This window comes from Uloborus diversus, chromosome 2 (assembly GCF_026930045.1).
Source record: "Uloborus diversus isolate 005 chromosome 2, Udiv.v.3.1, whole genome shotgun sequence".
NCBI lineage: Eukaryota > Metazoa > Arthropoda > Arachnida > Araneae > Uloboridae > Uloborus > Uloborus diversus.
Genome location: NC_072732.1, coordinates 3,329,903 through 3,357,035, shown reverse-complemented (window position 1 = coordinate 3,357,035; position 27,133 = coordinate 3,329,903). Strand labels below are relative to the sequence as shown.

Below are 27,133 nucleotides of genomic sequence, written 5' to 3'. Positions count from 1 at the left end.
CATTTTTATATCTTTGGACCAGGTAGCCCAATTATGGGAGCCCAACTTCTCAACGTTTCTATAATCTTTCTCCATAATAAAGAAATGATTCAATTCTCTCCGGGCAGTTCAACCACACGACTCTGCTACCACCTGTTGGATATAATTTGAGGTTTATGGCCTACAGCTAAGCTGAAAATTAGGCAACTCATTTCCAACTAAAATTTGAGGTAGTGGTCTGCCCGAAGAAAATGAAACATGAATCATTCTTTACACTGAAAAACATTTATTTGACACATATTGAAAATTGGTTACAACACAATGATTTGTTCCCCGAAGAAAAAATTAGAAAAAGAGATCTTACAATAAGTCCATGCATGGATTAAAAGTCCTGTTGGTGTTCCATGGTGACGCCTCACCGGTCGTTGGACAGCATGGCAATTTCCACGAATTGCAGGCAGGTCGATTCACACCGCGTGAGCAACAGTTCACCACATCAGGGAAAAGGTATACCAGGGATGGACACGATCTTCTTTCACAGGAGAACAAAAGACCCACATCAGGGAAACTTATAACTCTTTGCTTTGGTAGACGTCATCACAACACGCGCTTTCCAAACTTAAAACATCATCAGTGCTTTTCCAAGAAAGACCAGACCTCACCAAGAGGCCAATAACGAAAATTTATGATGACATTTGACGAACACGTTCACGAGACACAGACAACACAAGACGAGAAGACGAGTAGAAGAAAAGTAGCGAAGCGATCGAGCTACTGCCGGTCTGCGTATTTATAGCCAGATTCGGCCTTTCCCGAAACAATGTGACGTTACATGATTTGCATATTGCCAAAACAACACTACTCCGTAATCACACAGCTTGCAGGTTGCACAATTCTTATTTAATTTGGCATTCAGCACTTAACACCTCAACATGATTTCATCACGTCATCGACACGTGCTCTTTCGGAAGTTTACCGACATCTGCCGAATGACTGCAACCAATCCTAGCATGCCGCATGTTTTCCGAACACTTCCGATTCAAACTCGGACATATGAGTGTTGGTGGCAGGTGGATGGGATTCCCCGCGCAAGGTTTTCTCTCGGAATGGCAAAAGGTAAGTCACAAAATGTTTTTTTTTTAAAACAATATTGGTGAAATCCTTCAAGAACCAAAAATAAAGGCATTTAGCCCAACATTTACATTGCCTGAATGTTCCTCTTACGCGATTCAGGCATGTAAGTTTACAGTGAACTAGGAAGCCATTTGCTAAAGATTAGACCATTTGCTCCTTTGTCTTGACTCTTTGTTTTTGAAGTAATTAGCATACTATAATCAAGATTTCAAGCAGAAATCATTACATTTTAGATCATATTTCAGATTTTGATTATGCCGTAAACGTAATCACTTTTTCACGTTTTTAGTTTAGTTGCTCAAATGGTATGTTTTATTCAAACTTTATCTTTTTACATTGTATTATCCGCAGATTATTATACAAAGCAAATTTCTTCTTCGGGCCGATTTCAGGACCTGCGGATTATAGGCCGCCCGCGGATAATACGCAGGAAAATACGGTACCTTAACATGTTATTTAAATGTATCATATTTAAGATGTAATGGAAAGATCTTGAATTATTGGCTCGCAAACTCTAACGAATTTCCGAAGCGACACGAGTGTTCTAATTCTAAGCAATGTATATTACAAATTTAAAAACTTTGCATTGTGTTTCCACTATTTAAAACAGGTTCAGCAAGGTGTGGGAATCCATCAAACATTTATTTTCCAGCATACATTGATTTCAATAAAAAAGGAACAAAGAAGTCTCAACCCTACACAAATTTTACAAGGGGGTACATAAATTATGATTCACATCTATGGCAGTTTCAGTCATTTAGGCAGTTCATGTTGTTCTTAAGGTTATAATTTGCAAATGACATACCTTATGAGGAGGGTTCTGTTTGGGTAAGGAGGCAACTTGGTAGGTTACACCAGAATACTTTCCTGTGTGACTTTCCACACAATGGCCACCCTAGCTCCACGTTCCACACTTTAATCAGACTGCATCAGGATAATTCTATTTCAAGGGGTCCTTTCTAGTTCTTATTCAACCTTCTTATTCCTTGTATATGCTAGCCTCTTCCATATTTTTCTTGGTAGGAAGGACACTTCCTTTACAAACCTTGGGATTTTTATCTCACTCCCCACATGGCTTCATGGCTTTTTTTCTTTTCCGCCTCTATCCACCTTGTGCCTTTTTCCTCCTTACTTCAGTTGCCACACCACCACAGAAAAATCCCTTCCCAAAAGTATCACCCCCAGACCAACCAGTGTAGAGTTGAGTTGATGACAGTGGATGGGAAATATATGTTAGAATTTGATATCAGTAAATCCCACAAGTTGTATAGCAAAAATATAATTGAGGAACAATTTCCTACAGCACAAAATAATTAAAGTCTTAAAGAGGTCAAATAATACTCTAATATCTAAATTTTCAAATGATTCAGTGCTATCGCTAACTAACTGTCAATTCACTGTTTACCTATAGTAGCTACCTTAGACATACCAACACGAGAGTGAATCCCTTCCTCCCCCCCAGGTCTGAGCTTCCTGCGGGTGAAGGTGGCCAGCTGGCGGTACAGCCGCGGCAGGCGCTCCCTGGCGGACAACCTGGGTGCGGGGGGCACCCATCCCCCGGAGGAGGGGGAGGCCTCCGAGGAGGAGGACTACGACATCCCCGACGAGACCGAGGACGTGGTGGAGCAGCTGCTGGTCGGCCTCAGGGACAAGGACACCATCATCAGGTGCGGCCCTTTTCCTTCATGAGCCACCGCTTTTGCTTTTGCTGTTTGTCTTCGTGCAATTTCTTGTGTTTAATAAGTCATTAGTGACTTTTAAGTAATAAGTCATTTTAAATTTCAACAACGCCATTTACTGAGGCTAAAAATGTAACAAACAATTACTTGGTCAAAAATGGCTTGACTTTTGGATCATCAACACCGGTAATTCATTCGTTACTCGAGCTTCAAACAAAACCAATTGGGAAAAAGAACATGTACAGTAGGGTAGACCAACCAGTGAATGAATAGTTAAGCACAATTTCATTTTTTAAAAATCCTAGTAATTTTCAATTCTATACTATACAGATCGTAATAGTTAAAACATTTTAATTGATCTATGTAAATATCTCTAAAAATATCTAAAAATAAAAAAAAGGGAACTTTAATGGTACTGCTTCCGACTTTTTTAGGTGTTTGAAGAAAAAATGGCACGACGGCCCAGTGAATGAACACCTCGAACCAGTAAATGAACACAAATTGGTCCAGTGAATGAACATGATAAATTTTGATTCAAAAATAAACTATATTTCATAGAGATCTATCTATCAATCTGTATAACTCTATATCTATTTATCTATCTATCTAGTTATATAACTATCTATATCCATCTATCTATCTATCTATATCTATCTTTTTATATCTCTACCCATCTATCAATATACCTTTCTATCTATTTTTCTAACTACAATCTATCGGTCTATGTCTATTTACCTATTTATCAATGTACTTATCTATTTTTCTATCTATCTATCTACTTATCTGTCTATGTATCTACATGTTCTTATCTATCTATGTACTTATCTATATATCTATCTACTTATCTATCTATCCATATACTTATCTATCGATCTATCTATCTACTAATATGTATATCTTTCCACTTATCTATCTATTTATATATCTTATCTATCAACTTATCTATCTATCTACTTATCTATCTGTCTATCTCTAAGTCTATTTACCTATTTATCAATGTACTTATCTATTTTTTATTTATCTATCTACTTATCTTTCTACTTATTTATTTATCTAGCTACTTATCTATCTATGTATCTGTCTATCTACCTAACTATCTACCTATTTATCTGTCTGTACATCTAAATATCTACCAATCTATTTATCTATCTATCTATCTGCTTTTTTACCTATCTATCAATATATCTACCTATCTATATCTATCCACCTATCTATATATCTACTATCCATCTCTATATCAGTCTCTCTACCTCTAGCTATCCATCTGTATATTAGTCTCTCTATCTACCTATGTATCTATTAACCACTACCTATCTAGTTATCTATCAATAAATCTATCAATCTATCTATCTACCTACCTATTTTATCTATCAAGAGAGATAAAGATATAGGAAGATAGATGTAGGTAGGTTAATATACAAATAGAGATATAGATAGATAAAAGATAAAACTCAGTAAAAAGTGCATTGTTTGCAAAGACAAAAATAAAGAAATTATAAAGTATATAATGAAATACATAAATAAATAAGCATATAAAACTATCTGAATTACAAAAAAAGTACAAAAATGAAAATATCTCAAAGAAACCTCAAATTTCTTTTTAAATCAAAAGAAATTTTGCCATTGTTCATTCAGTGGGTGGTGTTCACTCACTGGTCGGTCTACCCTAGAAGATCGTTAAACGCACACCTTGGGACCAGAGCTTTTGCATTATACAGGTTTTTGCATTATATAAAGATCATTTCACAGATTTTGAAACTAATATTCAGAATATATCTATATATTAGCACTTCAGAATGAGTTTTATCTGCAATGAGTATTAAAGCACCAATATTACAACTAGTTATTCACAAATAAATATGTTTCACAATCAAAATCCTGCACTTCTGCTAGCTTCATGGTTTGCATAACCACTGCATTTTCAAAAGCCATCTGGTATTTTCTGTTTACTATTACTAATTTTCAATTTAAAAGCTTTGAAATAAGATGGAAAGATGAAAAAACTTTCAAAATTTAATTTGCCTAACAATTTTCTATGCTTGCAAAGCAAAACAGAGGGATTTTTTAGACTTCAAAACCTATTGTTTACTTCTGAAAAGTTGTGCGGTTGATAGAGAATTGCGTTATACAGGTCGGCGTTATAACGGTCTTCTACTGTATCTCGCCTAACATCTCAAGATCCTTTACGAGATGCTGAAGTACAACCTGAACGACACTCATGTTCTAATTCTATCAATTACGATTTTTATGTCTTGTGTTTTCCATCCATTAAAACAGGTTCAGGAAGGTGAGGGAATCCATCAAATGATGCTTACGCCTAATTTCAGACTGACATACTTATTTCACATATGATGATGCAATGAGATTGCTCAACCCTACCAGGGTTCATGCGCTCCTTCAAAACTCCTCCAATACTCCTTCAATTAGGAAAAATTTTTTGAAGGGCCCTTCAGACTCTTTTAATTTGGTTTGAACTCCTTCAAAACTCCTTCTTTCCTAGTTCCAGACTACATAGCCTTCCTCTATGACAGTAACTTGAAATACTTCGATCGACAACTAAACTTCATCACGAGGGCGATTTTGATGTAGTCATTTGGTATATTTATTTTTACATAAAGATGTGCTTTACAAATGGATCATCGAAGTTATAAAAGTTGATGGTGAAAGTATTATTAGATGACTAAGACATTTCATAAATGAAGTAAACCGTGTGTAAAGGGTGCTTGGCTATTTTTTAAAGTTATTTTGATTATTGCTTTTCCCTCCACCCCACTCTATTATTTAAATATTTTATTAATTATTGTTTAAATATTCAAAAGTACATAATCAGACGTTCTATATTAAGTGATTGTGTTAAGAAACAATTGTTTAGCAAATCACAGTCATGATATTTTAAAATGAGTCATCCACAAGTGATGTCATGCCTTGAGGGGGTCAGACGGGTTCGTGAAATTGTGACAAGGGGAAGAGAGAGGGTGAGAAAAAGTTATTATAACAGCAATAGATGTTTATAAAAAATATGACATTTGAGAAGAGGAGTAGTAAGGTGAAGTGTGACACTTTGACAAAGGGGAAGGGGGTCAAGCATGTTGAAAAAAAAGTGCAACATCATTTAAGGACAGCCCATTAATACTCCTTCAAAATCTCATTTATTCCTCCAAAACTCCTTCATTTTATTTCTGAAATTGAGTACGAACCCTGTCTGCACATTTGACATGGGGGGCAATATTTGGGGGTACATTGAAGATAGAGGAAGCGATGACGGAGCGCCACCAGGTGGCAACCAGTGCAAGCTTCTATTCGCATCGATGGATTTTACGAGTGTTTTGCGTCTTCAAACAAGCGAGCGATATCCAACTGGTGACGGCAGAAAGCTGTAAGTAAAATAACTTCTCATGAACCCATTTAGTGTTAAATGCATCAGCATAAAGTTTTATGTAAGCAACGAGAATGGATCTGCAACCGGGGAGGACAACGGTTCTACGTCTCGTGAATATTTATTTTGTGCTAAAAATTTGAAAAAATTTCAGTTTTGTTGTTTAAAAATATTCTTCTCATGACGTGCTTTGTTTATATGAATACAGGCGTCCCTCGTATGACACGGTTTCAATATGACACGGTACCAAATTTGCTACTATTATAACATGGTTTGAATATTGTACGGTACGAAACTTGAAATTTAGTTCTTCATATCTTTGATGTAACTCAAATCTTATATTTTAAAGAGATGGAATTTTATTTTTGCTTAATACATTCTGTTAGTGTTTCATAACTCTAATCAGTTTATACTTTGTTTTTATGAAACTTGGTTTCGATATAGCACGGTACAGATCCCTCGATTTACATTATTTCTAAGTCTCGTATAGCACTGTTTCGATATGACGCGATACATATTGACATGTTTTTTTTTCACGCACATACATAATTAGTATTAAAAATAAGTAAAAATGTCATTTATAAAAAAAGTCTCGTATAGCACGGTTTCGATATGACGCGATACATATTGACATGTTTTTTTTTCATGCACATATATAATTAGTATTAAAAATAAGTAAAAATGTCATTTATAAAAAAGTCTCGTATACCACGGTTTCGATACAACACGGAATGAACGAACCGTGTTATACGAGGGACACCCCAGTGTTCGAATGATTTCTATCGTCGTGGTGCCATTCTCTTTTCCCATTTGCAGGTGGTCGGCCGCCAAGGGCGTGGGCCGGGTGACGGGCCGCCTCCCGAAGGAGCTGGCGGACGATGTCGTCACCTCCGTCCTGGAGCTGTTCAGCCTGCGGGAGAGCGACTCCGCCTGGCACGGGGGCTGCCTGGCGCTGGCGGAGCTGGGTAAGTGCGAAATGATAGACATCGGTAAACGATATTTAACCGCGTTCTCATTCCTAATGTAATGTAAAATCGACCTTTTTTTCAAATTAGATTAACTTCTCAACTCTTTCGGCACGTGTAAAGTTTCGGTTTTAGGTTGGCCTCCTTTGATGCCCAATCCTATGCAAACGAGGCAAGTATTTTCTTTTTTTTTGCGTTCGTCAGCCTCTTATGTGTTGAGTCTGGTAGGTGTCAGGAAGTGTCATATAATGTATTGAGACACCTTGACGTTTAATATGCATTTTATTTTAGATGAATTCGGGAACCAGTTTTATGTTACAACATTTATCGCATCTTAAGTCGTTCTGACAATATTTTAAAAACCTAAAGTCACGTTCACTTACAATTATATTAAAAGTAACATTTGATGAAATAATTAAATATGCAAGGCTAAACTATATTACAGGGAGTTGTTAACTTCACCTCCGCTTATGGCCAGGGTTTATTTTTATGAACTTATTTTGTTAGTTTATTTACTTTAGTTTCTATGGACCAATAAATTTTTGGTAAGATTTTAACAAGTTTCCAATGTTCATTTCTTCACATTAACATTGATTCTGCATCTTCCACTGTGTGATATTATCTCTGCTCGTATAAGCAAGTAATAGTGTTGACTGACTTACGGAATTTAGCCTTTCGGCTTTTAGTTTAAACATCGTAAGTTATCAGCCTCGTCTCGTACATCAAAGGCTGTTGTATAATATATTCAATCTATTTAGTCTGGTCCTTTAAACAAACTATTATAAATGTGTACGTATCAATTTCTCAGTTGTTTACTGTACATCACATCACACCCGAGGGTCCCCTGTTCCTATCCCAGTAGTGATTAGGGACCCTCGGGAAGTACTGTACATCCCGGTAGATGGCGCCATGAGTATGCGTCAACTCCGTGTTTTCTGTTTCTGATCATGGGAAATGTTATGATTTGAGAAGTGAGATCAGAGGGAGTTCTGTTTTTGTTTGGTGTGTGGCTGTCTGCTATCTTATAATATCATGGTGCTTTTTCCTTGGGTCCGAAGGGTACAGGTATCAGGTTTAGTGTTCATCCACCTTGGTTTACAATATATTGTGTTCTTTTAACTTGCCAACTATTTTAAACTTTTAAATGAAAGCTTTGTATAGAAAAAGTATCTTTTCTTGTCATGTGTAAGATTCACTCTGCTCAGTGATAGACAGTATTAGAATAAGTCGGAAATCTATGCTGATGGTGTTTGGTATTCCGTGCACAACACAGTCTCTTACCTACTGCAGCGACTCGTACAGCACAGGGATTGAAACCAATGAGTCATCTGCTGGAACTTTCATGGAACATATGAGGCAGTGAGAAGCAAAGGGATGTAAGTGGACGTTTTCAAGTTTCGAGTAAAACGTGTATAAAGATAACATCCTAGGTAGGCTTTCATTGAATTTTTTTTCTAAATCATGCTGTACAGCTGTGCTTACCAGGTGTACTAGTACTATCTCTTGACCCCAGAGGAGAGGTTCACCTACCATTTGTGCAGGTTATCTCCAAATTTTTAATTTTGCCACATTCATCCCTTTGCTTCTCACTGCCTCATTTGTAAAATGGATACTCAAACAATGTGCGTGCTAAGAGAATGGTTTTGGAAGAAGCCTGCATTCATTCGTGTCTGTGAGCATTAAGTGTAGTGGAATTAGAATGACTACACCGCTAGTAGAAGTGAACCTGCAAAACATGTCCACAGCCTGAAGTTGAAGAAAATAAAAAACACGAGGAGCTGTTTTTCTTAAGGAAAATCTGTATTTATTATCTTTAGAGATTGCTGAAGTTGTAGTACAGCATCCTTATTAGTATTTAAAAAACATTTTGAAAATATGTATATCTGCCGCTATGATGCAACAAAACAAAGTTCAATTTACAAGCATGCTGGTTCCATGGAATATAAAGCATCTTCGTACATACAAAATAGGCCTAAAGGCATTTCAGAACTTTAAAATTAACGTCACATCGTAGACTATTACGACCTGTCAGGAGTAAAGAACACTGGCAGACATCACAAACTACGACAAATTACAACATGCAACACATGACGGCTACGAGAGGTGAGAGAGAGAGCGAAAAAGATCGCCCAAAGTATTTAAAGTCTTCACGTGGCTTTCGAATCGAGAATATGCAAAACACAAGATGTGTTGCCAATGCAAGAAAGTTAAAGATGTGTTGCCAATCAAAAAGTAACTCAATCTAAAAAAAAACTCTCGCGGTTATAAGATACAATGAACTGGTGACTCGGTTCACCCGAAAGTTCATTCATTTCACCGAGTCATCGCGACCGATCGCACGAATGACGTCACAACGTGATGCAATGTTTACATCGAAAGACGATCGATTCCGCATGATGCAAAAACGTATTTTTAATGATTCTTTTTCAAATTAAATGATTCTTTCACTTTTCGTGAAAGTTTAAATTAAAACTGTGTCTCTCTCTCCCCGCAGGCAGGAGGGGCCTGATCCTGCCCCAGCACCTGGAGCGGGTGGTGGGCGTGGTGCTGCGGGCCCTGGTGTACGACGAGCAGCGGGGCAACTTCAGCGTGGGGGCCCACATCCGGGACGCCGCCTGCTACGTGTGCTGGTCCTTCGCCCGGGCCTACGACCCCCCGGTGCTCGAGCCCCACGTCCGGGGCATCGCGGGGGCCCTGCTGGTGGCCGCCGTCTTCGACAGGTGAGTGCCCCCCCGGAGTCGGTTCGAGCGGGGCCGTCTCCAAAACTTTAAAAGTATTTTTTTCCTGAAAGGATCTGACCACTTTTTAAATCATTTGACTGAGATCAATATTTTTGAAAAATCACCTTAATCGGTGCACTTTCGTTGCTCACGCTTCCGCCGATGACATCACAAATGATGAAATCCCGTTCAGTGTTGCCATTCAGGGTCCACAATATTTAATTCGCATCTTTACTCACGTGTACTGGCAACGATTGTGTAACGGATCCGGAGCGACTTCCAACTTTCTTGAAAGGACGACACAGTTCTTGATTAAAAACACAGGAAATTTATTTACACTATGTACCGGAAAGATCGTCAACAACTGCTAAATGAATCATCAGCAAATATCACTCAACCCCGTAAACTCGACGGTTACACACGTATTTACTTCCAAATATGAAAAACAACGCAGCGAATTGCCTCGCAATAAACAGAGCTAATACACTCTCAGCACAAATTCTCAATCGAAACTGACGTTTTATCATGCGGGACGCTTTTATAAACATCGAAAAGTTTCCACAATACTCCAAATGCTTCTCGAAAATCGTGGACCGTTATTTCTTTCATTCACAAACCTTATCAATGAAAAATAGGGGACCATATACTTCAGCCGAATGTATAGGGGCTGTATATTCATTACGGGAAACTATTTACAGGTTATGTTACTACAATAATTTTAGATGAAAGATAATTTAGTAAACGCCTAATTTAGCTAGATTACGACAAATTAATCACAAAAATAATTACTATTTACAGAATTTGTAACAATAGGATTGATAGCGAGCGTAGAGCGCAATGATTTAATTCGCTTCTTGATTATCGTAACGTGGAAACCCGGTGGAAAGATGCGGCAAAGTGCATCATTTGTGACGTCATAAAGGCCGGGCCTTGTTTGAAAAATCGGACACTTTAAAAAAATTAGTTAAGAAATAACTGTTGGGAAAATGAAAGTGTCTTCTGGGTCCGTGTTTTTTTTTCTCTGAATATTTTATCAATTTCAGTGACTAAAAATAGTAACACATTCATCACCGTTTGTCATTCGAAAAATAATTTAAGCCGATTCTCTTTGGAAGTGGGATGGCCCTTGCGAGCCTTTCTCGCCACATTGTTTTTTAATCGTTGCCAAAAATAATAGTAATTTTAAAGTTTAAAACTTCTGCTTTTTAATTGCCTCCAAAAACATTGAAAAAGAAGCATAACTATAAAGTTACCATATTATCCACGGGTGGCCTATAATCCGCAGTCTTAAAATCAGCCTGAAGAAAAAAAGCTTCGTATAATCTCCGGCGGCATATAATCCGTGAATAATACGATGTAAAAAAAAAAAAAAAGTTTGAATTTAAAATACCATTTGAGCAACTAAACTAAAAACTTGAAAAAGTAATTACTTTGAAGGCGTAATCAAAATTAATCTGAAATATGATCTAAAATATAATGAATTCTTCTTGAATTCACGATTATAGTACGCTAATTCCTGGAAAAACAAAGACAAAGGAGCAAACGATCTAATCTTGTGCAAATGGCTACCTATTTCTCTGTATTCTTGTTTATTTTACATGACCAAGAGGAACATTCAAGCAATGTAAAATAACCAACATACAGGCAGGCAGCGAGGAGGAACAAGCATGCTTCGTAAAATAAACAACATTCAGTCGGCGTACGATCTCGATGGGTGAATCCTACTGTAACACACCTCATAAACAGGATTGTAAGAGTTTCGGCTGCTGGTGGTTTTAACCATGGATAAAGCCGGTTAAAACCGGCAGGGATAAAATCAGTTTTATCCAGTTTTGGCCACTAAGATAATTATAAAATTTTAAATGAAAACGAAATAATAAATTATTAAAAAGAAATGTAAAACAAACCATAATCAATCATCTTGCATTATTTATCGAAATAATATGTTTTACAGTTTGTAGAAATTACAGCATGTTTAGAAGATAAGGTTTACGTGAAAAATATGCAGTAACATTAAAAAAATAAAATTCTCACACAAATGTACAAAGTATTTCAAGTAATTTTGAAGAATAAATGAGAAAAAAAATAAAGAACTTCTTTTAGAAACATACAGACATTTTTTATAAATAAAACGGAAGGTACAGGGGGAAAACACTTTTGAAAATTAAAAAGCAACACTACTGAAAAGTTACTATATTTATGTTACAGGCTGTTTTGTATTCCTTATGTCTTTTGTTTTAGTTGTGAGCAGTTTCAGTTATTAATTTTGAACAAAGTTAAAATTTGTTCACTACTATTGTTATAATAATGTAAATTACTTCCAGTAATATTAACTTTAATTAACTAAAATTGCTTTGCTTAATTAAACAACTTCCAACTAACAGATTTATTGGTTGTAAAACACACATCTCTCACATACATACAAATTAGAAGTGTATTTTCACATAATTTAGTTTTTTCCAGTTCTATGGTGGTTAAATCCAGTTTGGGCCGGTTTTAACCGGTTTTAGCCAGTAGCCTGGATAAAATCAGTTTTGTCCGGCCAAATCTACAACCATGCGTCATAAACTTTCTTTTTTTTAAACAGATAATCCGCGTATTATACGCAGGAAAATACGGTAGTTTTGTTGAACACTTAAATGAATTTCGAGGCTGAAATGAAGCGAGCATTTGCGAAACAATGGCCCCCGTTGACGAACACAGAAATTCTGAAGAAATTCACACGAAAGCAAAGATCTCAGAACGAGGACCCTTCGAGCTTCGGTGATGCGATATTTGCATTCAGATCAGTCTGAATGAAATCCGTCCCTCCAGGAATGCATGAGCAGAGTTGCACGATTGTAGAGATGAGCAGAGGTGCAGAAAATGTTTTGGCTGCCAACATTTCCTCCAATCCGTTTGAAAGTGTCTCCAAGATTTTACAGAGATCGAGAGCAGCGGTCGGCAACCGGGGGGTCCAAAATTGAACTTCCAAAAGTATTTTTAAAGTATAACTGACACCAATAAGTTATTTGAGAACATTCATCCATCGGCAATTCCGTCGGTCGTTTCTAAGGAAGCGAAAACGCCGAAAAGTGCTTTAAAATGTTTTTAATCCACTCTTTACACAGGCATGTAATTAGGGAGTTTTTTCAATGTGTTTGGTCCAAAGTTCGCAGGTTTAGGCAGCTCAATCCTTTTCAGGGTCTTTCTACAGACCATTCATGACTCATTAATATTAATATCATAAAGGACATAGGAGCGCATTTTTTTTTGTAGTGTGTTTTGAAAAAAAAACCTTGAATTGTGAAGTTTTCGGTGCCGATCAAAACCGATTTTCAGTTTGGGAATTGGATTATTCATTTTTTTTCACCCAATTGCTATCGTTGGACATGGGAGAAATTAAGAAAAAAAAAGACTGCTTAAAAGCAATTCTTTTAACTTCCCTCACTCATAGCCTCCTTCAGCTTCGTAGTGGATAAAGAGCTCTCAAGTTCCAGCTCCGATTGGCCTGAGAGGTAGGCCTGTGCAAATTTATGAATCCTCCATTGATTGAACATGGGGAAAGAAACCGTTTGTAAGCACTTTTTGGCCTTTTCTCCACATTGTGCACAGCTACGTAAAATGACCAGTGCTACCGGCAAAGGAAAACGTGGGCCTCGAGGCACCTCCTTCGTTTCCCGTTTCTTCTACGCATGGACTAAAACAATACCGTATTTTCGGGAATGAGCACCGCGGCGCATACGAGATAAAAAGCAAAGTTGTTTCACCTCGGGTGTGGCCCTTATGGCGGGTGCGGCCCATACATTAAATTCTTTTTCCTTGGGAATATATTTCGATGCGGCACTGACTCCCAAAAATACGGTGACCGAAAAGCGTGTTACGAAAGGAGGTAAATTATTTTCCAAAAGTGTTGGCAACCTTAATTTGCATTAGTTTTTCTCATTCATTCTTTCCTTCTTGCAACGAGATCGCGTCAGCAGATTATGCAAATTGCCGCTAGCATTTAAGCTCCCGGCACTTTGCCTCATTCTCTTCCCTTTCAATTTCAACCCAAGTCAGACTCGGTCGTTTTCTTTCGGCAGCCCAGTCGAGTCTGTCCGTTTTTGCCGATAGCTTCGGCTCACTGCTCTCGTCATGAATATCATAGCTCGGTATGTTTAACGTTTCATACTTTGACTTAGAATGTTAGATTCAGAAGTCATTTAAAGTATTATGAGCAACTTAATAATGTAAAGAGCGTATTCTCAATATTTCCTTTAACATGTCATTGTATATATCACAGCCATAATAAACAAGTTACTTTTTAAATTTGGCTCTTCATGATGTTGCACAAGATAAATATGTTTTTTCAAGAAGTATCATACGTCCTGGTTGAGCTTCCACTTAAAGTTAATAAGCTGAGCACTTTTAAAAGCTCACAGTTTAACAAAGCGTATGGGGGGGGACGCCTGTCCGGCCCGAACCAATGTGCTGTCCTCGTGTGTTGCAGGGAAGTGACGTGCCGGCGTGCCGCCTCCGCCGCCTTCCAGGAGAACGTGGGGCGCCAGGGCACCTTCCCCCACGGCATCGAGATCCTCACCGAGACCGACTACTACGCCGTCGGATCCAGGACCAACGCCTTCCTCAACCTCAGGTGAGATCCTCTCCCCTCCCTCTCTCTCCAGCGACCCCCCGTCGCGTGTCCCCCCGCCTCTTCCGATCCGAGGGGGGAAGCGGTTGAGAATCGTCTGTTCATGAAAATTTATATTACAGTGAAACCTCAATAAGTAGTCGACCGGTTAAGTGGTCACTCCGTTTAAGTGGTCGTTTTTCTTCGGTCCCGAAAAGGTCTCATTCACAGTAATGTAAAATGATCCTCCTTTACTGGTCACCAAATTTAATGTTACCCGGTTAACTAGTCACTCAAAAATTGTTTTCTAAAATTCCTTTTTCTTATCGGATCTTATAAAATAGTGTCGGACATAGTTGAAAGGCTGTTTGATATTCATTTTTCCTTGAAATCTCGATCCTCGGTTTTGGTCATTCGAAGCATACTTCTTGCTGTGACTCTGCCAAGAATATGAATCTAACTCTTTCCAGCAAAGACAGACAAAATGTAATACCTGGAGAAAGTTAGTCAGTATTTAACATCTGTTCACAAGGAACAATAAACACAAAAGTTAAAGTTTGATGTACGTTAGAAGAGATAGTTTTTTTCCGTAAGCAACAACTTCATCAAACAACATTGAAGGACTGTATTAATGTACCGTAACTACATTAATTTGTTGTTATTAAGTAATGTATAAGTAAGAGAAAACAAAACAAAGTAACTATCATTAGTATTTTTCCCCTTTTTAAAATGTCACTAATTTATAGACATTTATTACATAAGCCATTGTTTTTCTCACAGAATTCTACTGCAATTCATAAACATTTGTAAAGCTTTTTTTTTCTTCCTTAATTTCCACTCCACATAAGTAGTCACTACGCATAAGTGGTCAAAAATTTTTGATCCCTTGAGTGACGACTTAACGAGGTTTTACTGTAGTAGCTTACCACATGAAAGGCAGCGAATCTCTGTATGAAGAAGTAGGGAGTGGTGATCTGCCCCCAGTTCTTCACAAAGTATACGGAGAAAAGGCGAGAATGAAGCGGCCTCGATTTTATGGAATTGACGATTTTCACGACTTCAGCCGAAGCCGACTTCAGCTCATCTGGTAAGTTCTTCGTCATGAGAGTTTCATGATGGAGGTAACAGTGTACGGTTTTAATTTCTAGTTTGCCGAGTCTCGGAACCGAGCTTCGAGAAACTACGATCGAATGAAATGAGTATCGGAACTGGAAAAGAGGAAAACAAGAGTTAAAGCTGGGGCTGAAATTCTGGGCGGGAGGGTATGATCCCTGCCTGGAGGAGAGGACAATGCTCCCGTTTGCGAAAGATTTAGAAAAAATTCTGTATAGTTCGTTTATTTCGTGGAAATTAGAATCCGTTTTCAAAAACTAAAAGTAACGGGATCACAAGAAGTTTAAAAGAAGTGGGGTAGCAAATCCCGCCTCTCTCCCGTTGTTGGGTATGTCTTACTGCACATGATCCACAGGGTGAATTGAGAAGTTACAGAGCGATACAAGCGCTATTTGGTCGTAACTTTAAAAGAAAACACATCAAGGCTCTTTCTTTTTATATAACAATGAAAATAATGCGACACACCAGTGTGCCTGTTGGCATGAAATATTATTATATTTATTCTCGGCCCACAGCCGATAGTTTAATGAAAATATTTTGAGGTTGAATATTGTTACCTACTTTTGGCCCAGTCTGGTAAAAGGGCCATTCAACTAGTCGGTGCAAACACTTCAATCGACGTTTTCCCCACGCCATATTTAATGGCGACTGTTTTCATGAGCTGTAGTTGAAGTTTGAGAAGATAACATTTCCGGGCTTATTGGCCGTGGTCTAATTGGAGTAGAAATTCCAGATGTTTCGGCTTGCTTCGCTGCAGCCATCATCAGTGGTTTGAATTTGGTGAGATTGAGTCAGTGGTTTAGTCTCACCAAACTCAAACCACTGATGATGGCTGCAGCGAAGCAAGCCGTTTTGAATTGCAAGTCCTGATAATGAAAATGAGACCAGGTAGAAGTGCTTATTTTGTGTCCGGCAAATTGCCAGGGAAAAGAGTTCCAGACGTTCTATTGGATAGTTTACCAAATCTTCTCATGTGGATTACCTGTCAAAATAAGTGTTGTGTTCCTGGAGTTTAATCCGGTCGACTTGTTGCGTACTTAGGATTATCGACTCGGAACTAACTTTGACATCATCTGCAGACTTTTGATTTTTTTATTCTTTATTCTATGGGACTTCTTTGCTGTGATATTTTGGGGGTCGTTTTAACGGGGATGTTTGTTATATTTTTCTAGACATATTGAAATAAATGAATTTTTCTGAAATATGCTTTTTACTTGTCTCCAACTTGACGTTTCACGGGCATTTAATGTTGGTTTAGTTTAATGTTCTTAAACAGAATATTGGATATTTAAACTTAACTTCTAATTATGCCAACAGTGCCGAGGCACACCGGTTGCGAAGCCCTGGTATAGAATGTATGCCATTCATAATATGAGGAATTTTATTTATTCCTATGAAACACATTCTTTGAAGAAAAAAAACTTAAAAATGAAATTGGTCTTTGGATAACAGAAAAAAAACAGTTTTCATGTCAATGTTTCGTTTTTTTTTTTTTTTTTGAGTATTATTATTTATAATTTTGTTTGAATTTTTAACATTCATGTTGAAAATAGTTCAACAAAGCAACAATAGAAATACATTTTCTGCTTAAATAAATGTGAAGATCATTAGCAGATCTAAAATAGCCTGGAGAGAGATTTGGCAAAATTTTAGAAAATGAGCCATCAGAATGTCGTCTATTATATGGACGCCTCTGTTGCCAAATTGATTTACTCCTTTTTTAAAAAACATCCTCATTTCTGCTTTAATAGTGCTCTATCAATGCATAGCATGTGTTAAACTTTTGGTTCAGTACATTTCTGACCCTGCGATGCCAGAAAATGTAACACAAGGTCCTATTTACTCCTATGGATAACGCTGTTCATCACTTTTCTCTAATTTTTGTTTTATGGACAGTCGATTTGGCAAGTGAGGCATCCATATGTCTCTATTCTGTAGAGTATTCTTTCATGTTAAAAAATAAATAAATAAATAAATAAAAAATTATATATGTTTTTAATTATCTATTAAAATTAGCATAAAATTAGATTAAGTATTTCTTAATATAAAATTAATTTTTCAGTATCTTAACTGTAGCCAATATGTGATTGGTCAAGGGCTAGAGAAACTCATTTAAATAGGATGATGTCGATGGACCCATCCATTTGTCGGCTGTACACGTCACTGCAATGACGACGGTTGGCTTTCAGCCACATATTTTGCTTTTTCACTATGTGTATTTGATATTTAAATTAGCTTCTGGCTGTTGACCAATCAGGTGTTGGCACATATGTAACTGCACATTTCCAACTGTTGGTTTTCAGCAACATGTTTTAATTTTCACCATGTATTCAGTTGCCTTTTATCTTGCAAGAAGCAAGCGGTGTTCATGTTAAATAAAAGATTTTTACAGAATGGTTTTTACTCTGATTTGAAACAGATAAGTAACTTTTAATTATATAACATATTCATTTCTGGGGAACATTCTCTATTTCTGTCCATCCAGAGGGCATCTTTGTCCCTCTATTTGTCTGTCTCTGTTTACGAACTGACGTCCGTCCCTGCGAATAAACGACCTCACACGAGTATCTGTCTCTTGCAGCGTGCACATCGCCCAGTTCTCCGAGTACACCCTGGCGCTGGTGGAGCACCTGCTGCGCCACAAGATCAACCACTGGGACCCGGCCGTGAGGGAGCTGGCGGCCAAGTCCCTGCACAACCTGACGCCCAGCGACCCGGACTACGCCGCCGCCCAGGCCGTGCCACTGCTGCTGGACCTGGCCACGGGGGTGGACCCCAACGCCCGGCACGGCGCCCTCCTGGCCCTCGGAGAGGTCGTCCACGCGCTGGCGCTCCTCGGCCCCGTGGAGGACGTCCTGGGTGGGTAGCCCTTTTTCCTGATGCAACGATGGCGGGAAAAATGTAAAAAAGATACGGACTTTTAATCATTTTTTCAGAAGGAGGCTTTCCGAGATTTTTTTTTAAAGAAAAAACAAATCTAAACTTCACTGGTGAAAAGCATAAAAGCCTATTTTTCTTTCTCTAGGCACAATGAAATCCCGTTACAACGAATGCTGATACAAGGAAGGAAACATTCAGTCCCGTTTGGAAACTCATTAAGATAATGTATAAAATTCCTCATTTTAACGAAACCATTTTTTCAAAAATTCGTCACAACAAAATGATTTTCTCGACTTTAGTTTGAATATTTTTTAAGTTATTGCTGTTTTCCGAAATTAAAAAACAATTTTCGGTAGTCGTAACGTGAGAACTCGGTTTATACTTTCAAAACAGAGGCATTCAAGGTGGAAATCTGCTCAAGCTGAAACGTAAGCTGATGTGAGACTCTAAAAGACAATGTCTAGTCGTATGCTGTCAATTTCTACGTGCCAAGAGTCAGGCACCCTGAGAATTTGCAAGGGCTTCAGGAAGATTTCAACTTATCTTAAGGTCAGCAAAGTGACGTTCTTAAATTACAATCTTTTATAATGTCCTTTGGAAATAAATTTCTCTTACAAAAGAAAATAACACTTTCTGTGAATACGACCAATGAACAAAACGTCAGTGTTCAATGAATGCTTCCCCTTTGTTTTTTACCAAAGAGAAAATGTGTTTAGTTATGTTTTAGATCGTTATTAACAGTAAATGTTACATATTGATTATGTTAGGCTGTTGATTTGCAAAATTAAAATTTTGATAAAAATAAAGAAAGTTTTAAGGCAATTCGGTTACAACGAAAAATTTTATCGGTCCCTTGGAGTATGTTGCAACGGGATTTCTTTGTATGATGAAGCAGACTATTTTATGTTTTTTTTTTAAATATGTGACGTTTTGTTTTCTTTTTTACAATTTCTCCACCCCAGAGCAAGATCTGACATCTCTCTCCCTCTCTAGGGGCCGAGGTGTCCGGCCGCATCGCAGGCCTGGTGAGCGTCCTGGACGAGCGGGGGCTGTTCCGAGGCATGGGAGGCGTCCAGATGCGGACGGCCGCCTGCCTCCTGGTGGAAAAGTGCTCCCTGGCCGCATTGCCCCTGCCCCCCGGCGAAGACATCCCGGGTGAGTCGCCTTCCGGACCATCCGCCATTTTTGTCCATATGACGAAAGAGTGTTCATCGGAGGTCGGCCCGCTCTCCAAGAGTACCCTTCCTCCGTCGGGCCGATATGTGACGGATTTGCAGCAATTTAGTCCGAGTTAAATATTCCGTGGCCGGTCCGAATGCGGGTCGGGGAATGTCGACGGAGACCGTTGTCCCGCCGCGAGGAGTCGACCCGCCGGACAACTGCTGAAACCCATGGCAACAAAGAGGGCGCTACAGGCACCCCTGTTTCCATTACTTTGCCGTTGATTGGTGGATGCAGGGGTTCCCAGTGACACCTGTTGCGGTCGAAATGGGTGACGTCCAATCAAAAATATAAACAAACTTTGAAACATGGAGAGGACATTTCCAGGCTTATTGGCCGTGGTCTAAATAAAAATGAAGAAAAACCATGGGTGGCTTAAAACAGACTGATGTCTTTCCCATTTCGAATCAGAAGCCTTAGACTTCCATTTCAAACAATTTCTGGACGGTAACCCTCTTCCTTCCTCCTAACATCGCCAAAGAGGTGTTTAAAATGTGTTTTTAGGATTTATGTTTTTCAAAAGCTTTAGAATCTACCACTTCTTGCATAACATACCCAAAGATTGCTTGGAATTGCATTTTTTGACCCTTTTTGTCGAAAAGTTCCGGGAAGGGACCGCTTATCCTAACATCACCAAACATACCCTAAAACTGCATTTTTAGGCTCTCAGTTTCGAAAAATTTTCGAAGTAGAGTACCCATCCGCTTCCCTAGCCTCACAACAAATAGACTGAAATTGCGTTTTTTTTAAATTTCACTGTCAAAGAAATTTTGATAATTGCCCCGAACCCTCGTCCTTGACATTATAGAACCTAAAATGCATTTTTAGGACTTCTATTTAAAAAACTTTGCAGTAAGGCCCCTGAACCGCCAGTGTTTCCCTGATGTTAGTACTAACAGTAGCCCTTTTTTTTACAATTTTTTACAATAGCCCTTGTCTTTTAAGTTTCAATTTCGAACAGTTTACGATTCACATCCCTATGCCCCCCCCCCCTTTCCACTTGCACAACTCCTCCAAAGATAGACTAAACGTTATTCATAGAAAGTTGATGAAATGTTAGTTCTTCCACTAACTCTGCAGGAAGTATTAAAATTAATAGGTGATATCATTCATCAATGGTATCAGAATTTTCGACCGACCTACGCGAAGGACGTGAAGCTGGCTTGCATGGTTTGAACTTTGATATTTTTTCCTTGTGCGATCTATTTTCAATATCGCATTTAGTTTGTTATTTCTATTTATCCGCGTTCGCCGATCCCCGATACGATGTCCGACATTCCGAGAAACGCCGGTCACGGTACCGGGTCCGAATGACCATGTGTCCACGGTACCGGGTCCGAATGGAGTATGTTTAATTGTGTTTGTAGATGTTCGGGCGTCTCTCGTACGACACGGTACAGTATCCATATCTCACCGTATGAAACACAAATTTAACATTTCAGGGTTTTGTTCTTTGGCAGTATAAATGATCAAGTTGTTTCTTATTTTTATGTAATTTTTTCTCTTTTTTTTTTCACAGAAGTACAGTCGAATACCTTTATAACACAATTCTCTATAAACCGCACAACTTTTCTGATGTAAATAATGAATTTTACAGTTAAAAAAAAAACACTCTTCCGCCTTTCAAACGTGAAAATTACTAGGCAAATAAAATTTTAAAGCATTTTTCATCTTTCTATCTTAATTCAAAGCTTTAAAATGAAAATTAGTGTTCAAAGAAAGAAAAAATGAAGTGCCAGATTGCTCCTGAAAATGCAGTTATTGTGCAAACCATGAAGTTAGCAGTAGTGCAGAATAATTCACTTTTTTTAAGTTGTAAAATACAGTTGGCTCTCTGTTTAACGACTTTATCTATTTAACGACGGCTTTTTATGGTCCCAAATGGTCCACTATAGTGTTAAAAGCATTCTATTTAAGGACGCTTTCTACTTAAGGACGATTTTTTGAGGTCCCTTGAAAGTTGTTAAACAGATAGCCAACTGTATATTTATTTGTGAATGACAATATAGATATTATATTGCATAATTCATGCTTTAATACTTATGGCAATTAAAACTTATTTTGAGGTGCAAATATATAGACATATTCGCAGTATTATTTTCAAAATTTGAAATGATCCATATAACGCCAAAACCTGTATAACGCAAAAGCTCTGGTGCCAAGGTGTGCGTTATAATGGTCTTCTACTGCAACTAGTGTATTTTGTACGCTTTCCGGAAACCGAAGTTTCGGCCATCGCGAAATTTCCCACCTCGAGAGTCTACTGCCGTGTGCAGGTAAAGGACAGTAACAGCAAATTTTCCATTTTTCATATTTTTGCATTTTTGTCATCTATTGTACGTTAGCTATATTGTTCAAACTCCCTGATTTGTTTTCCGCTGGAAAAAATGTGAGAAAAAGACGTCTCATTCCGACGCTTCCCTATTGTTAGTATTGAATCCGAAACGCATTTCTTGAAATATCTCGGAAACCCATTTCTGCGGATACTGCCGTTAACCTGCACACGGCAGTCTACTCATTTACACTGCTGCATGCAGGTAAACAGCAGTATCTGCAGAAATGAGATTTCGAGATACAGTTGGCTCTCTGTTTAACGACTTTCAAGGGACCACAAAAAATCGTCCTTAAGTAGAAATCATCCTTAAATAGAATGCTTTTAACACTATAGTGTACCATCTGGGTCCGTGAAAAGCCGTCGTTAAATAGAGAATGTCGTTAAATAGAGTGTCGTTAAACAGAGAGTCAACTGTATTTGAAGAAATGTATGGTGGATTCAATATTAACAACAGGAAAATGTTGGAATTAGACGTTTTTTGCGAGCTTTTTTTTCAGCGGAAACCAAATGGGCGAGCTTTTACAAAAAAGATAACATACAATAGATGACAAAAATGTAAAAAAATGCAAAACGAAAAATCTGCAGTTACTGCCCTTTACCTGCGCACGGCAGTACAATGCAGTTTTTGTTGCCTCAATTTTACGTCATTTCGGAGTTTCACAAGACACGGTACGTGACGCCCCGGTTTGTTTCGTGTGCAAAAATGAAACATTAGTTTAGATAAATGGGCAGAAGAGTCTCGCGTTTCGGACACGTACGGGCGAACCGTGTCGTTCGAGGGCGCCGTGCGATCGAGACCCGCGCTCACACGGAGATCTCTTGTGTAGAGTATTCTTTCATGTTAAAAAATAAATTAAATAAAATAAAATATATATTTAATTACCTATTAAAATTAACATAAAATTAGATTAAATTTCTTAACATAAATTTATTTTTCAGTATCTTAACTGTAGCCAACATGTGATTGGTCCATTGGATATTTAAATGAGCTTCTGGCTGTTGACCAATCAGGTGTTGGCACACATGTAACCGCATGTACACATGTAACTGCATTTCCAACTGTTAGTTTTCAGCAACATGTTTTGATTTTCACCATGTATTCGGTTGCCTTTTTATCTTGCAAGAAGCAAGTGGTGTTCATGTTAAATAAAGGATTTTTATAGAATGGTTTTTACTCTGATTTGAAACAGATAAGTAACTTTGAATTTTTTATAACATCTTGCAGCGAAGTGGCAGCGGCTGCTGGACGGGTGCCTGCGTCACGCGGACGGGGGCGTGCGGGCGTCTGCGGTGTCCGCCCTCCCCCACTTCCTGGGGCGGCACCTCCGCCCGGGGGACCGCATCCTGGACCGCTACCTGGAGGGGCTCGGGGAGGAGCACATGGAGGCCCGCTGCGGATTCGCACTCGCCATAGGTGAATACTGATAAGCATTATCCTGAGTATATTATCAGTAATTTATTACACGTATCTCATAATTTACAAAGTCCTTTGAACGTAAACCCACTGGAAATGTTGGTGTAACTTTGATATACCCCCCCAAAAATTACGCGCCAAATCTGGCACTCCTTACGGAATTTTTAGGGTTGCTGTTTCTTATTTTGGTGTTGCCAATTTAGGTTTTTTTCAGCTTTTAGGTTTTTGCTGTTGCCAAATTTAGTATTTTCTTGTGTTTTGTACCATTTTTTGAGTTTTTTTTTAAAGTTTTGTGGCAACAATTTTTGGATTTCATATATGTTTTAGCACCATTTCATTCATTCGCCATTTCTTTGTGAAGTGATCAAGCAGATTTCTGCCTTGTTGTATTTTGCTGCAAATCTGGTTGTATTTTCCAATTATATATTTTTTTCTATTAATTAATTTTATCTTTTAGCTTTAGTTTCAGGGAATTTTGGGTCGGAAAATGGATAGTTGTTCTTCGTTTTCGTCGGGTCGGCCGACAGAATTTTGCTTGGCGAGAAAAAAAAGGCGCCAAATTTCCGATTTGGGGGGTATATCAAAGTAGTTCCGGAATGTTCACTGTGTAACATACTTCTGGGTGGCGACAGATATCAGGGAAAAGTCAGGGAACTTTATTAATCAGGAAAAAATCAGGGAAACATCAGGGAATTTCAAAAAAAATAACAAAAATTCAGGGAAAATTGATTAAATGAAAAACAATTTTTTTTTTTTTTTGCTTTGCAAAATCAAGTACCTTAATTTCCTATGGGTCTTCTGTCAAATATCTGTTGAGAAAAAAGTATAATTAATGAGGTGCAATTATACACTGCCGCATATTTGTGCATCTTTTTTTCTCAACGTCTAAATATTGAATCTTAACTTATTAAACATAGGATGAACTTCCCATGATGTGTCTATAGAGTTGTAGATCTTTGTTTTTTAAATTAATACAGATAAAAGCTTAAAAATTATTACTTCATCACGTTTTTAATTTAATTGCTAATGTTGAATTTGAATGAACTTTGTTTTTTGCCATCGTATCATTCGCTGTCACCTCAGATTATAAGAAGGTTTTTTTTTTCAGACTTTAAAATTCTTTCATTTTAAAACCAAGTTATATATACATATAAATATATTTTGAAATTAATTTATTGTTTTTTTGCATTTCAACGGTGTTTGTTACAAAAGTAATCTAAGATTTTTTCCCCCAACAAATAAGAAACTCATTTGAAATTGAGTTACTTTGTGTACATAAATATTTTTTTTAATTATTCTTGTAGCAATAATTATCGCTTGAAAATTTTGTTCATATAAACTTTTTAGTTTTATCATGATTAGATATTTCTTTAAGAGTGTTTGTAATATTTTTGTAGAATTCTCGTATTAACTAGTTACTGAAAGTAAAATATAATTGTTTTAGATTTCTTATAACATTTCGCTGTAGATAATTTAATATAATATTTTTAGTAAAAAAAGAGTATCTTTTCAAAATGTATTTTTAATTAACAGCTTAAAACGTTTTAAACACTGCATTTTATTTAATATGCAATGGTTTTCAAGTAGGGCAAAGCAAGGAAACTATTATCATTGGTAACGTAAATCAGGGAAATTTGGTGAACTTAGTCAGGGAAATCAGAGAAAAGTCAGAGAACTTTTTTCACAGTTTCTGTCGCCACCCTGTACTTGCCAACTCTACTGTTTTTAACGGGAGACTCCCGTTTTTTGCTTCCATCTCCCGATTTCCCATTTTTTACGATTTTCTCCCCTTTTTGCAGTTTTTTCAGTCAATCATCAAAAAGTTTCACTTTCTTCCGAATAGATGGCGCCCCTTTCTAATTATCTACCAATGTCGGGGAATGTGAAATTTTTCAATTAATAACTCATTTAGTAAAAAATTATTTTTTGGAAGCTTTCCACTTTGCATATGCAACAAAGCACGTGCTTTGCCGAAAATTGCACCAGATTTCAATCCTTTTGCATCTTGAAAATATTTCAATTATTTTGAAACTTTGAAGTTGTTTTAACATATACTACCCTATACCTACTTATTTTACATTTTATTTTCATTTTATATTGATTTTTTTTTTTTCGGATTTTAGTAATTAAATTTTTTGTAGCTACTTTTTTGGCTGGAAATGTGCGAAGCTTTAAGCCAATTCCCTCCTTATTATTTGGTTTTTCCTTTGCAGTCTATTTTTCTAGCTGCTACCAATTAGATTACATCTGCGAAAAATCCCCGTTTCATTTTAAATTTAGTATTCATTTTATTTAAAAGCATAATTTAATAATTCTGTTGTGAAGATATGTCGCTGTTGAATCAACTATATACCTCTAGTGGAATCTCCTGTTTTTTTTTCTTTGAAGGTTGGCAAGTATGGTGTAATGATAACCTAATGAACGCATTGCTTTGCTAAGCAACTTCGCTAAGCGCTTTCAATGTTCTATGAAGTTCTGGAATGTTGTTGGCTCATTCTCTCTTTCTCGTTTTCAGTTTTTGGTTTGCCTGCTGGTAGATTGCAGTAGAGGTTTTTGACCCTCTGGCATTATAAAGCCATCGAGTTCCCCGTTCATATTCATCAGGATTTATTAATCAGGACTTAGTTTTTTAATCGTCGACAGATAGGATTCGATTCGATCTAAAGCATTGTCTGAACTTAGTGTTTGAGTATCTTGAATTGATGATAGTATCGAGTATCTGGTAATGCAGATCATAAAATGTTTTTGGACACGATCTTCGGTAATAGTGAATTGGGATTAGTGAACAGAAATCAGATTGAATTTAGATATAATTTTAGGTGAAGCTTAATTTTGAATAATGTGCCTTTGAGCTAGTTACTTTTTTTTTTAATTTTAATCTGTACAATTGTTAATCGTTAATAAACTTGTTGTTTATAATAGGACTTTTTCGTCGCAAGTGAGTTTAAGATGATTCACGCAACAGAAACATCATTTCTAATTGATAGTTTGGCTGCTCTACTTACGCATCACACTTTGTTAATTCATTTGCTTTGAATTATTAGTGTTCTTCGCAAAACTTGGTCTATTATAACTCATGCAATATGCTGGAGAATCATAGCCCATCGAGTATGTCTCGATACTCGTACATAATCGGGACCAGAGACATGAAATTTCAGAAAATTCCGAAAAGGGGGGAAGAAGCTTTCCTGCAAATTTTTTTGTGGAAAAAATGAAAAAAAATTTGTTTATTTTTTTAATAGACATAAACATTCAGCAATTGCTGGTTTGAAAAAAAAATCCATCCTTTCTCTTTCATAATTTCCAACAGCTTTCCTCGTTCGAAATACGAAAAATGAACCAAACGAGTCCCATCTCCATTGAGAGTGTTCCAAAGTAGTGAAAACTCTCGGGTCCTTGTCATGCTTTTCCAGGTTTTGCTTACGTCAAATTTCTTCTATTTCTCCATCGATCCGAATGAATTTGCCGAAACAAAAGTTGGAGATCGTTTGCTTCGTCATTTGGTCTGTGGGTGTGGTTTTTTTCTCATTATGGGATGTGTTGATTGATGCTATAAATAAATCATATGTATCCTAAAAATAGCTCTGTACATTTGTTCAATAGGCTACGTATTGATACTTTCAAGGGGAAAAGAAATTATCGTTAGCGGAAAATGGAAACGTAAGAATTAGCTGAACCGAAAGTACTGTTTTTTTTCATCAGACATAGCCAAACGTTAACAATTTT

At 37.4% G+C, this 27,133-nt stretch overlaps 1 protein-coding gene across 1 annotated transcript in view; it reads left to right on the top strand.

Moving 5' to 3' along the window:
- The first annotated feature begins 1,085 nt into the window (after nucleotides 1–1,085).
- LOC129217753 (tubulin-specific chaperone D-like) overlaps nucleotides 1,086–27,133 on the top strand; it is a 46,339-nt gene continuing 20,291 nt past the window's right edge. The window contains exons 1-8 of the mRNA XM_054852093.1: nucleotides 1,086–1,095; nucleotides 2,576–2,780; nucleotides 6,985–7,133; nucleotides 9,628–9,853; nucleotides 14,325–14,468; nucleotides 18,139–18,416; nucleotides 19,431–19,592; nucleotides 23,219–23,407. Of these exons, the coding sequence (XP_054708068.1) occupies nucleotides 1,086–1,095; nucleotides 2,576–2,780; nucleotides 6,985–7,133; nucleotides 9,628–9,853; nucleotides 14,325–14,468; nucleotides 18,139–18,416; nucleotides 19,431–19,592; nucleotides 23,219–23,407 (1,363 nt within the window). The remainder of the gene's footprint in view (nucleotides 1,096–2,575; nucleotides 2,781–6,984; nucleotides 7,134–9,627; nucleotides 9,854–14,324; nucleotides 14,469–18,138; nucleotides 18,417–19,430; nucleotides 19,593–23,218; nucleotides 23,408–27,133) is intronic.